The 14,316-nt window shown below is 43.6% G+C and overlaps 1 protein-coding gene across 1 annotated transcript in view; it reads left to right on the forward strand.

Moving 5' to 3' along the window:
• The window catches only part of LOC144486244 (scavenger receptor cysteine-rich type 1 protein M130-like), a 36,400-nt gene extending 22,333 nt beyond the window's left edge, over nucleotides 1-14,067 (forward strand). The window contains exons 3-5 of the mRNA XM_078204313.1: nucleotides 3,694-4,008; nucleotides 12,581-12,895; nucleotides 13,721-14,067. Of these exons, the coding sequence (XP_078060439.1) occupies nucleotides 3,694-4,008; nucleotides 12,581-12,895; nucleotides 13,721-14,067 (977 nt within the window). The remainder of the gene's footprint in view (nucleotides 1-3,693; nucleotides 4,009-12,580; nucleotides 12,896-13,720) is intronic.
• The last annotated feature ends 249 nt before the right edge of the window (nucleotides 14,068-14,316 follow it).

The raw sequence follows: 14,316 nt of genomic DNA on the forward strand, positions 1-14,316 counted from the left end.
AACATCCCTCTAATATCTGAGTTATACCTCGCCCCTCTCACCTTGAGCCCGTGACCCTTCGTGATCGTCATTTCCGACCTGGAGAAAAGCTTCCCACTGTTCACCCTATCTATACACTTCATAATTCTGTGCACCTTTATTAGGTCTCCCCTCATTCTTTCCAGGGAGAACAAGCCCAGTTTACCCAATCTCTCCTCATAGATAAGACCCTCCATACCAGGCAACATCCTGGGAAACCTTCTCTGCACTTTCTCTAAAGCCTCCACGTCCTTCTGGTAGTGCGGTGACCAGAACTGGACGCAGTACTCCAAATGTGGCCTAACCAGCGTTCTATACAGCTGCAACATCAGACTCCAGCTTTAATACTCTATACCCCGTCCTATAAACGTAAGTATACCATATGCCTTCTTCATCACCTTCTCCACCTGTGCTGCCACCTTCAAGGATTTGTGGACTTGCACACCTAGGTCCCTCTGTGTTTCTATAATCTTGATGGCTCTGCCATTTATTGTATATCTCCCCCCTACATTCGTTCTTCCAAAATGCATCACTTCACATTTATTTGGATTAAATTCCATCTGCTATTTCTCCGCCCAATTTTCCAGCCTATCTATATCCTGCTGCATTGTCCGACAATGTTCATCGCTATCCGCAAGTCCAGCCATCTTCGTGTCATCCGCAAAGTTGCTGATAACACCAGTAACACCTTCTTCCAAATCATTTATTTCTATCACAAATAGCAGAGGCCCCAGTACAGAGCCCTGCGGAACACCACTGGTCACATACCTCCAGCCAGAAAAAGACCCTTCGACTCCTACCCTCTGTCTCCTGTGGCCAAGCCAGTTTTCTATCCATCTAGCCACCTCTCCTTGTATCCCATGAGCCTTAACCTTCTTAACCAACCTGCCATGTGGGACTTTGTCAAATGCCTCGCTGAAATCCATGTAGACAACATCCACGGCCCTTCCTTCGTCAACCGCTTTTGTCACTTCCTCAAAAAACTCCACCAAATTTGTAAGGCACGACCTCCCTCTTATAAAACCATGCTGTCTGTCACTAATGAGATTGTTCCGTTCTAAATGCTCATACATCCTGTGTCTAAGAATCCTCTCCAACAACTTCCCTAACACGGACGCCAAGCTCACTGGCCGATAATACCCGAGTTATCCCTGCTACCCTTCTGAAATAACGGTACCACATTCGCTATCCTCCAATCCTCAAGGACCTCACCTGTGTCCAATGAAAAGACAGAGATTTCCGTCAGAGGCCCAGCAATTACATCTCTGGTCTCCCTGAGTAGTCTAGGATAGATGCCATCAGGCCCTGGGGATTTGTCAGTTTTAATGTTACCTAAAAAACCTAACACTTCCTCCCTTGTAATGACGATTCTCTCTAACGGGTCAACACCTCCCTCTGAGACCCTCCCAGTCAACAAGTCCCTCTCCTTTGTGAATACCGATGCAAAGTATTCATTTAGGATCTCCCCTATTCCCTTGGGTTCTAAGCATAATTCCCCTCCTTTGTCCCTGAGTTCTCCGACTTTTTCCCTGACAGCTCTTTTGTTCCTAACTTTTGAATAAAATGCCTTAGGATTCTCCTTAATCCTGTCTGCCAAGACCATTTCATGACCTCTTTTTGCCTTTCTAACTCCCCGTTTGAGTTCTTTCCTACTCTCTCTTTATTCCTCCAGAGCTCCATCTGTTTACAGTTGCCTGGACCTAGCGTACAACTCTCTTTTCTTTTTGATCATATCCTCAATTTCCCTGGTTATCCACAGCTCTCGAATCCTACATTTCCTATCCTTCCTTTTTACAGGCACATGCCTGTCCAGCAGCCTTATCAACTGTTCGTTAAAAGACTGCCACATGCCAGATGTGGACTTACCCCGAACAGCCTCTCCCAATCAACGGCCACCAATTCCTGCCTAATCCAGCCATAGTTAGCCTTCCCCCAATTTACCACCCTACCCTTAGGGCAACACTCGTCCTTGGCCATTACTATCCTAAAATTAAAAGAGTTCTGGTCACTATTTGTCACATGTTCCCCTACGGAAACTTTGACGATCTGACGGGGATCATTTGCCAGAACTAGATCCAGTATAGCCCCCTCTCTAGTTGGGCTATCGACATACTGTTGCAAAGAACCTGTCAGTCCGCATTTTCCAAATTTCTCCCCGTCCAGACACCCAGCCCTAAGCACTTTCCAGTCTATCAGGGAAATTGAGGTCTCCTCCTCCAACAACCCTATTTTTTCTGCACATATCCAGAATCTCCTGACATATCCGTTCCTCCACTTCCCGTGGGCCGCTGGGTGGTCTGTAGTTCACCCCCAGCATAGTGATTGCACCTTTCCTGTTTCTGAGCACCAGCCACAGCGACTCATTACATGACCCCTTTAAATTGTCCACCCTTTGCACTGCTGTAATATGCTCCCTAACTAATACCGCTAATCCCCACCTTTTTTAGCCCCTCCTCTGTCTCGCCTAAAACACTTATACCCCGGAATATTCAGCTGTCAGTCCTGTCCTTCTTTTAACCATGTCTCCATCAACGCAACCACATCCAAATTCCGCGTAAGCATCAAGGCCTTAAGTTCGTCTGTCTTACCCGTTCCGCTCCTTGCATTGAAGTAGATGCACTCCAGACCTCCAGGCCCACTCAGGTTGAAACCCTGCCAAAACAGTCTAGCAAGACTCCCAGCCAGGATATTTGTGCCCTTCCAGTTAAGGTCTAACCTGTCCTTTCCATACAGGTGCCATCCTCTCTTGAAGACTTCCCAATGATCTATGAATTTGAAACCCTCCCTCTTGCACCAGTCCTTTAGCCACATGTTCAATTGTAGGAACTCCCTGTTCCTCGCCTCACTGGCATTCGGCACTGGGATTGGTATCAAGACGATAACGGCAATAATAGTGTAATAGTAAGGCTGGCATTATTAATTGAAGTAGCAGTAGTATAATCCCGCCTGCAGTATTCTTTGAAGTAACAATACTCGTGATTTCCTCATCGAAGAAAAGGTATACTGGCATTTGAGGCAACCCAGAAAAGGGACACTAGATTTTTTCCCGGAAGGGAGGGATTTTGCTATGACTCGAGGTTCAGTAGGCTCGGCCTGTATTCATTGGAGTTTAGAGGAATCAGAGGCGATATTCTTGAGATTTATGAGATTCTCACGGGACTTGACAGCGTAGATGCTGTGAGGTTGTTACCTTGTGGGGGAGTCTAATACCAGACGACATAACCTATGAATCAGTGTTCGCCCATTGACAACAGAGATCATGATCGATTTAATTTCCGAGGGGTAATGATTTATTGGAATTCTTTACTGCAGAGCGCTATAGAGGCTGGGTCGTTTAAAATGGTCAAGATTGAGATTGGCCAATCTGTAATCAGTAAACGAATCAGGGATTATGGGGATCAGGCAGAAAAGTGGAGTTGAGGATTATCAGATGAGATTAGTCATGATCTCAATGAATGGTGGAACAGGCTCAACGAGCCGAATGGTCTACTTCTGTTCCTACGTTGTATGGACTAATAGCAATTGATTTTTGTTCCAGTTTATCTGCAAGGATACGAGATGTGTTTTCGCTTCATACTATCTTTTCCTACACGATGGGAATTGTGATATTGTTGGAACATTTTGGTGTAATAATAATTATCATCATCAGTAATAATTGTTATCATCACGAAATAGATCACAGGGATCTCAGACTGGTGTCTGGGGGTACCCGATGCTCTGGGAGGCTGGAAGTACAGTACGGAGCAAAGTGGGGGACCCTGCGTGATGTTTACATTGGGTTAGAAGACGCCAGTGTGGTCTGTGAGCATCTTCAGTGCGGAGTGGCCGCCGAGACACCAGGAGGAGCTCACTTTGGGAAGGGCACCGGCCCAATGTGGAACGAAAACTATCGTTGCTGGGGGAATGAATCCCGCTTCTGGGATTGCCCGGTTTCATCCGGGGATCAGCTTCGGAGTTCACATGGAAATGACGCCAGTGTTATTTGCTCGGGTGAGTCCTCTAAACTGTCCATGTTAAATAATCCAACTGTTCATGTCGCCTCTGTAATGAATCTCGACTGAGTTGTGTTTTGAGGCACATTGTTAATAAGAAAAATGCTTTCAATGTCTATTAAATGATTTTCTATTATTAGAATTTCTATTCGACAAATCCAGAGTTCTATTCGGGAATCGCGCCTGATAGTAAAATAGTTAAAAACCATGCCAGTTTAAACATCACAACAAATCACATGCTTGCTGCAAATGTTCCCAAATCAGAGAGATTCCTCATGAAAATCAAATTACCTTAGATACAGAAAAAAACAAGGATCAAACTGCATTCACTCTCCGGGAGGCTTTCTTCACATAATGTGCACACAAGATTTCATTTGAAGACTGTACAGCTGCAACTCATGTATGCCCACGAGACAAGATACAATGGGTGAAGGAGTCGATACATAGCAGTCAAACAACTAATCAAACATATATTTTATCACATTTATGTCTGGAAGTTAGTGGATAACTAGAAAGAAATACATGTCTGATGATATTAACATTCCAAAATCGAAAGATTTTAGGTGGATTGGCCTTGTTAAGTTGTCCCTTAGTGTCCAGAGATATGAAAGTTAGGTAGATGAGCTGTGGTAAGTGCGCAGAGTTTCAGGGAGAGGGTGAAGGGGATGGCCTGAGTAGGATGCTCTTTTGAGGAGCTGCTGCAGACACGATGGGCCGAATGGCCTATTTCTATACTGCAGGGATTCGATGGTTCTCCGATGTTTTAATTAAGTAGACGTGTTCAAACTTTTCAAACTTTATTTGGACAGCTATATTCATATATCATACATTATCCCAAATATTGTGAATGGGCACAGATATTTGTTAAAACAAATTCAGACTTTCAATTTTTGTATGTAAGTCACTTGTAACTGAGCCTGATGGTGTATTAGCATTTTATTTCCTTGTTCTTTGAATCTGTAAGCCTTTAGTTGCCAGCCTGCTTCATTATTATAGTGAGAATAAAGGTCTTGAACTTGAATTATGAGTGTCGCCTGGTCAGTTACAAGCCGTGAGGTGCATTATTGTTGAACAGATGCGGAACTCGCACAACAAAAGGAATGGTCAAACTGCAAAACTGAGACCATGTTATGCGATGGAAATCTGCATCTATATGTTATTGTATTCCCTCAGTTAGGCTATGTGGATGTTACTGTCAAGAATGACTTTGCTACCCAGTTCCAAATTCCCTTGATGATGGAATGCTCAACATTGCTGATCATTGCTCTGAACAGTGTTCTAAGGAAGGGACTATTGTCCCATGCAACTGTCATTGGAAGAATTTTGATTTATTTAGACCAGGATTTACGGGGTGCATTTGTTGCTATAACTCACACCCAGTCGTCTATCAAACATGCGTCCATAAACATAGCCACATGAGAAAAAAATAACAGTTCAAATTATAAAGTTTATTAACCATTGAAAAAGTAACAAGTCAGAAACGTCAAAAGCAAATTTTCAGTTAACAGTAACGAAAGTAGTTCACAGTAATTATCAATAAGAGGACTTGAGCAATTGAATAGTCCAGGATATAAAGTGACAGCTCTCAATAAGAACATAAGGCCATCAGACACACGAGCAGAATTAGGCCACACGGCCCAACGAGTCTGCTCCATCATTCAATCATGGCTGATATTGTTCTCATCCGCATTCTCCTGCCTGTTCCCCATAACCCCTTTTCCCGTCATTAATGAAGAACCTATCTATTCCTGTCGTAAAGACAGTCAATGACCTGGCCTCCACAGCCTTCTGCAGCGAGGAATTCCACAGATTCACCACTCTCTGGCTGAAGAAATTCCTCCTCATCTCTGATGTAAACTATCGTCCCTTTAATCTGAAGTTGTGCCTTCTGGTTCTTGTTTTTCCTACCAGTGGAAATATCCTCTCTACGTCCACTCTTTCGAGGCGTCGCAGAATCCTGTGAGGTTGAATAAGGTACCCCTACCCCCTCAACTTTCTAAACTCCAGCGAGTACAGACACATAGTCCTCAACTGTCACTGATACGACAAGCTCTTCGTTCCAGGGATCTTTCTTGTGAACCTCCTCTGGATCCTTTCCGAGGCCAACACATCCTTAAAAATGTCGATAACATGTAAAACAACAATCAAGACGTCTCCATGAACATGGCACTCTCAACATCTCTCTCTACCTCTCTCCTCACCTGTATCGAAAAAAATGGCTTCTTGAGACATCTTTTTATGACTTAGAAATGTTGAAAGTCCACCTCAGCCAATTGTTGGAAAACAGCCAATTGATCTATAGCTTGTCAATGAGTAAATAGGAATTAGCCCATTCGCTTTTAGCTTGTTAAGCACATTGTCTCAGCTTTAAAGACAATGCTTAATGTCAAACTATATCTGATACCTTCAGGTACGTCGAGTGTCAGCAGTAGTTGGATAACAAAGCTGTCTGTCACTTACAGGGCAGTGTGGTGGCACAGCACTGTTGCCTCACAGCGCCACGTACCCCGGTTCGATTCCAGATTTGGGTGATTGTCTCTGTTGATTTTGCACGGCCTCCCCATTCTGTTTCCCCTGGGTGCGAAAATCCTCCCACAGTCCAAATATGTGCAGATTAGGTAGATTTTTCCAGGGGAAATTGAGTCACTGTATCAATGGATGCTTCGATTAATTGGATTAGGCATGGTAATGTGCAGGCTTATGGGACAGGAAGGAGCGTTCTGGCTTGGATGGCGTGATGTTTCAGAGATTTGGTACAGACTCGTTGTGCCTGTTGGTCTGTTTCTGCACTTTAGTGACACAATGGATTCTATAAAGTTGAAAGATCATGAACAGGAGCCATTCCATTCTATCCAGTCTAGTTTACCAAATCATGATTTCTATTGTTATTCTGACAGCCTGGGGTGGACGTAATTCCCACAATATTTCAAGAATCTGCATTAATAATCGAGTTTAAACGTGTCTATAATTATAAACTTCGAAACATTTGCATTCCAAGTGACATTTCCAGTCTTCCTGACATATCTATTAATCTATTGCTTATATTTCAATTGTTTCTCAATTAACGCTGTTAGAACATAGAACACATAACATTACAGCACAGTACAGGCCCTTCGGCCCTCGATGTTGCTCCGACCTGTGAAACCAATCTAAAGCCCAGCTAATCTACACTATTCCAATATCATCCATATGTTTATCCAATGACCCTTTAAATGCCCTTAATGTTGGCGAGTCCATTACTGTTGCAGGCAGGGCATTCCACGCCCTTACTACTCTCTGAGTAAAGAACCTACCTCTGACCTCTCTCCTATATCTATCACCCCTCAATTTAAAGCTATGTCCCCTCGTGCTAGCCATCACCATCCGAGGAAAAAGGCCCTCACTTTCCACCCTATCTAATCCTCTGATCATTTTGTATCCCTCTATTAAGTCACCTCTTAACCTTCTTCTCTTTAATGAAAACAGCCTCCAGTCTCTCAGCCTTTCCTCATACGATTTTCCCACCATACCAGGCAACATCCTGGTAAATCTCCTCTGCACCCTTTCCAATGCTTCGACATCCTTCCTATAATGAGGCGACCAGAACTGTACGCAATACTCCAAATGTGGGTGCACCAGAGTTTTGTACAGCTGCAACATGACCTAATGGCTCCGAAACTCAATCCCTCTACCAATAAAAGCTAACACACCGTACACCTTCTGAACAACCCTATCAACCTGGGTGCCAACGTTCAGGGATCTATGCACATGGACACCGAGATCCCTCTGCTCATCCACACGACCAAGTATCTTTACATTAGCCCACTACTCTGTATTCCTGTTACTCCTTCCAAAGTGAATCACCTCACACTTTTCCGCATTAAACTCGATTTGCCACCTCTCAGCCCAGCACTGCAGCTTATCTATGTCCCTCTCTAAACTGCAACATCCATCCGCAAAATCCACTACTCCACCGACTTTAGTGTCATCCGCAAATTTACTAACCCATCCTCCTTTGCCCTCATCCAGGTCATTTATAAAAATGACAAACAGCAGTGGCTCCAAAACAGATCCTTACGGTACACCACTAGTAACTGAACTCCAGGATGACGTTTTCCCATCAACCACCACCCTCTGTCTTCTTACAGCTCACCAATTTCTGATCCAAACCGCTAAATCACCCTCAATCCCATGCGTCCGCATTTTCTGTAACAGCCTACCATGGGGAACCTTATCAAACGCTTCACTGAAATCCATATACATCAACGGCTTTACCCTCATCCACCTCTTTGGTCACCTTCTCAAAGAACTCAATAAGGTTTGTGACGGACGACCTACCCTTCACAAAACTATATTGCTGATCCCTCATCAAATTATTCCTTTCTGGATGATTATAAATCCTATCTCTGATAATCCTTTCCAAAACTTTGCCCACAACAGAAGTAAGGCTCACTGGTCTATTTACTCCGGTTGTCTCTACTCCCCTTCTTGAACAAGGGAACAACATTTGCTATCCTCCAGTCTTTTTGCACTATTCCTGTAGATAATGACGACATAAAGATCAAAGGCAAAGGCTCTGCAATCTCCTCCCCAGCTTCCCAGAAAATCCTAGGATAAATCCCATCCGGCCCAGGGGACTTATTTATTTTCACACTTTCCAGAATTGCTAACACATCCTCCTTATGAACTTCAATCCCGTCTAGTCTAATAGCCTCTATCTCAGTATTCTCCTCGACAACATTGTCTTTCCACTGTGTGACTACTGACGAAAAATATTCATTTAGCGCCTCTCCGATCTATTCAGCCTCCATGCACAACTTCCCACTACTGTCCTTGACTGGTCTAATCTTACCCTAGTCATTCTTTTATTCCTGGCATACGTATAGAAAGCTGTCGGGTTTTCCTTGATCATACCTGCCAAAGACTTCTCATGTCCCCTCATGTCCCCTCATGTCCCCTCTTGGCTCTTCTTAGCTCTCTCTTTAGGTCCTTCCTGGCTAACTTGTAACTCTCAAGCGCCCTAACTGAGCCTTCACGCCTCATCTTTACATAAGTCTCCTTCTTCCTCTTCACAAGAGATTCAACTTCTTTAGTAAACCACGGTTCCCTCACACGTCTGCTTCCTCCCTGCCTGACAGGTACATACTTATCAAGGACACGCGGTGGCTGTTCCTTGAACAAGGTCCACATCTCAATTGTGCCCATCCCCTGCAGTTTCCTTCCACATCCTATGCACCCTAAATCTCACCTAATCGCATCATAATGTCCTTTCCCCCCAGCTATAACTCCTGTCCTACGGTATATACCTATCCCTTTCCATCGCTAAAGTAAACGTAACCGAATTGTGGTCACTATCACCAAAGTGCTCACCTACCTCCAAATCTAACACCTGGCCTGGTTCATTACCCAGTACCAAATCCAATGTGGCCTCGCCTCTTGTTGGCCTCACTATGCACTGTGTCAGGAAGCCCTCCTGCACACATGGGATAAAAACTGACCCATTTAATGTACTCGAACTATAGCGTTTCCAGTCAATATTTGTAAAGTTAAAGTCCTCCATAACAAGTACCATGTTACTTTCGCTCCTATCCAGAATCATCTTTGCAATCCTTTCCTCTACACCTCTGGAACTTTTCGGAGGCCTATAGAAAACTCCCAACAGGTTAACCACTCCTTTCCTGTTTCTAACCTCAGCCCAGAGTACCTAAGTAGACGAGTCCTCATCAAACGTCCTTTCTGCCACAGCAATAATGTCCTTGACTAACAATGCCACACCTCCCCCTCTTTTACCACCTTCCCTGATCTTACTGAAACATCTATATGTTTTCATCACTCTCCCTCATTTCCAATACTACTGGTTTAGTTTTTATTTATATACCTTCTATCGATTTTGCAAAAAACCTTCAGAAAATGTTAATTCAAACCAAAAAATGAGAGTCACGTTAAAACTCAAGACATTGAAGCTGGCAAATGGCCCGCTCGCTCCATTGCATGACGTCAAAGAAATCTGAGTCAGATGCTTCAGAACATCTGAGTCGCTTGAATGCACTACAACAACACAGGGCCAGTTATGGATAGAGTCACTGATTGCTCAGTCGGTTGCCTTCGAATGGCTGGTGGATCCTGCATGTGCAGATTATTCAAATTTTTGCCATTGGAACTGCCTCCACCCATTCATGGGATATCCTAGAATATCTTTTGCATCTTTCAGCTGGAACTACTTAAAAAATTATGTATCTCCAATTCAAGATGCAACTGAGAGCAATGCCGTGTCTCAGAGGGTCCTTCGTCTTTGAAGTTATTTTCAGCATTTTTTTAAAAAAGCATTTACAGGGTGTGGGTATCGCTGGCTCGGTCAGCATTAATTGACCATCCTAATTTGTCGTTTAGAAGGAGGTGGTGAGACCTGAATTTGAACCACTGCAGTCCCTATGGTGTAGGTACACGTGCAAGGCATTGAGAGGAGAAATTCCAAGAGTTGACCCAGCGACAGTGAAGGACTAGAGCCATCTTTTCAAGACCGCATAGCGAATGACAGGGGAACACCGCCTCGACATGGTGGTGTTCCCAAGAATTTACTGTCCTTTTCCTTCTGGGACGGTAGTGGTTGTGCGTTTGGAAGTTGCTGCCGAAGGAACTTTGGGGAGTGCATCATATAGATGGTACACACGGGTGCCAACACCTTTCAATGGTAGAGGGGGTGAATTTTTTTGGAAGAAGTAATAATCCAGCTTTGTCCTCGATGGGGTGTAGCATCTTGATTGTTGTTGGAGCTGAGCTCATCCAGGCAATTGGATGATTAGCAGTGGATGCAGCATCATTCAGTATCAAATCTCATCCAGACATTTTGTTGACATACGAGGCTGTCAAGGATATGGGATGCAGGCGAATAATTGAAGTTATGACCACATGTCAGATCAGCTGTGAAATTCATGAATGATGAAGCAGTTTCCTTAGGTTCCCCTGGTCCTATTTCTTGTCGCCGCTAGATTGTGGAATGTCTTCGGGGTGAGCAATTTTGTGCATAACTCCAAACTTTCAGCTTAGTTTCTGGCGAGAGGCATTGATTTCCACTGGATGGGATTAGGCAGCACATTCTTCGTCATGGTTATTGCCTAGAAAGTTGAGTGGATGGAACGTTGTTGGCCACTCATCAGCCCAAGCAATGCTGTTATTTTGAAAATATAGATTCCCTATCCAATGGCTGGAGTGTTAAACTGAAAACAATTAAATAATCAACGGACATCCCCACATCTGTTTTGCAAGTCGAGGAGTCGAGGATAGGCTGTTGACGAAACATTTAACATGGTTTGGCTCAGCAACCGAACCTGAGGAGCCAATGGCTTGATACTCATCGAGTGAGGCGATGACATTTTGGTATTTTCATTCGACCAGAAATTCAGTGTAATGAACAAGGGTTCAAATCCTGCCACAGCAGATGCAATTGGAAATCATTCAGAATCTGCGTTTAAAATTCGACGTGTCGCAAAAACACATCTGATTCACCAATGTCCTTTAGGGAAGGCAATCTGCCGTTCTTACCTGATGTGACCAACACGTGACTCCACACAAATGGACACAATGTTGGTCCAGTCAACTACCCCTCCTGAACGAATAACAGAGCATATCATTGGCTTTCAAGAATTATCTTCCCTTATACTTTCTCTCTGTGAAATGCTGCATTAATGTTCAGCGCAGTTTTCACCCCAGTATTGTTATTTAGCTCTTTTGCCGATGTTTGAATCAAGGACGTTATGTGGTCTGAGGCTAAATTTCCCTGTATAATCCAAAGTAAGCATCAGTGAAGAAATTATTGATGAGTGAGTGTAATTGAGTTGTATTGGCTGGGATTAAACAGAACGTTATTGACGATGGTCATTGCCTCGGCAGTTCCATCGGACATGTTCTGTCATTTAGATGATAAAGGAAATTGGACTGACTGGGCCGTACACGGAGTGCAGTTGCTTCACCTCATTCCCCAGAGTAGTTAGGGATCGGCAATAAATGCTGAGTTTGCTGCTGATACCTTTGTCCAATGAATAAATGATGAAGGAACATCAGGTCTCAGAACGTTTCACTGTTTCAAGCACACACTGATGCCGGAGTTTCACATGGTGACGCATGAGAGCATCATGGGTAAGAATACTCAGTGCGTAGCATCTAATAGCAGTGGACACGAATCAATGGCACTTCATTCACTTTGAAATGCGTCGGAAAGTCTGCGGAAATGATCTATCAAATAAAGCCAGCTTGATTCGCCAAATATCAGAAAGGGTAAACTGTGAACAATCAAGAGCAATGGTTTTGGCCCCTTGCCCTCCTGTGTATCCATTACATTATGTGAGTAGCAGAACCTGTCCACTGGCCACAAATCATTTTCCTCTGTTACCCAGATAAAACCAGCAGAAGGTGCTGGGAATAACTCTAAAGTATAAAGAGCGAGAAAATATCTGCCCATACGATTTGTAGGTAAATAACTCACAGGAGATGTTTAACCGTTCAATTTGATATTAACTGAGGGTGGATGAGTCAGCGATTTGAATCCTGTGGCTGCAGTTTCACCAATGTTCTCAATGGTTTTCATTTCACAGATGACAATTGGTCGCTGAGACTGAGTGGTGGAGGAAGCCGTTGTGATGGGCGAGTGAAGATTTACTACAACCGGACATGGGGCAGAATACAGGACAACCAATGGGAGTTGAGTGATGCCCAAGTAGTTTGCAGACAGCTGGGCTGTGGTGACGCGATAGGCGTTTATAACTCTGCAACGTACGGAGAGGGAAAAGGGCCTGTATGGGTGAATTATGTCCAGTGTGAAGGAAACGAATCACATCTTCGAAACTGTACATCATTTATGTTGAATGCCTCTCTCAGTGACAGCTTCGACGTAGGCCTGTTGTGCTCAGGTAACCATCAGTTCAAATTTTACAGGGAAACGTGAAATAGAGACATTGTCAAAGGACGACTAAATGCACGAAATGCAGTGGAACTGGGTTCAAATTCCATAACTTCAAATGTTGAAATTTGAATTCAGGAAAAAAAATCTGGAATTAAGTCCAGTGATGAGCATGAAACCAGTGCTGTAAAATAAAACCCATCTGATAACTACTGAAGGATTTCTGCCATCCTTGTCATATGAGTCCAGACAGCAATGAAGTAGAGTCATACGATGTCCTCTAAAATGGCCTAGCAAGAAGCTCACAATGCCTAACTACTTCTCTAGGAAGGTTATTTCCATTGGTATTACGGGGCGAAATGAGAAGTTCGGACGTGAATGGTAATGAGGATTAGCAAATGACGTGATGACATTGACAGAAACCTGAAAATAAACAAAATAGGATGTGACAGTAAATGCAAAACAAAGGATTCAATGATTGGTAACACACCCAAGAAACGGATACAGTTGTAAAACATGACTACGAAATGTTTGCTTAAGGTTCAGTGAGAACACATACAACTGAAGTAAAAAAATGTGCATTGCATTCGACAGAAAAGGAACGAAAGCGAAAGCTCTTAATGGTTTTTGTCAGGTGAAGGAATGTTTTAAATGTTTACATGCTCTACATTTTACTTAAATTCTAAGTGCAGAAAATTGTCCTTCAGTTAAGTCTCCTTTTCAGGCACATTGATATGGCAATTCTAATTTCCCTGCAGAATATATGAGAGGTTGGACTGATTGTTGAGGTCATGATCTATCAGAAGAATAATCATCCTGCCTTGTTATCTTACAGAACACATGCAGATAAGACTCACTGGTGGTGGAAGCTCATGTTCTGGCCGAGTAGAGATTTATTACAATGGGGTCTGGGGATCAGTCTGTGACGATGCCTGGGATCTGGCCAACGCTCGCGTGGTTTGCAAACAGCTGGGGTGCGGAAATGTGTTGGAGATGACAGTTCCCGTTTCATGCCAACCGCATTCTGGCCCTGTTTGGTTAGATGAGCTGAACTGTTCTGGCAATGAATCATACCTCTGGGAATGTCCTTCAGCACCATGGGGTAACCACGACTGTGCTCACAAAGAAGACGTGAAGATCATGTGTTCAGGTTGGAATGCTCCGAATGAGCTCATTGCCTGAGTATTTGCATGATGTTACATGGAGCCAATAGATCTAGGTATACAACAGAATTACATAGAAACCACAGCACAAAATCCGGCCTTTCAGCCGAAATGTGGGATTAATTTTGTACAGAAGAATTGCCTTTCACTGCTTCATCTAACCCTATCAGCATGCCCTTCATAATTTTCGCTGAGCTTCTTATCTAAATTCACCTTTAAGGCACCTCTCATATTCAATTAAACTGTGTGGGTGGTGTAGTTTCCACAT

The sequence above is a fragment of the Mustelus asterias genome, unplaced genomic scaffold (genome assembly GCF_964213995.1).
Source record: "Mustelus asterias unplaced genomic scaffold, sMusAst1.hap1.1 HAP1_SCAFFOLD_304, whole genome shotgun sequence".
NCBI lineage: Eukaryota > Metazoa > Chordata > Chondrichthyes > Carcharhiniformes > Triakidae > Mustelus > Mustelus asterias.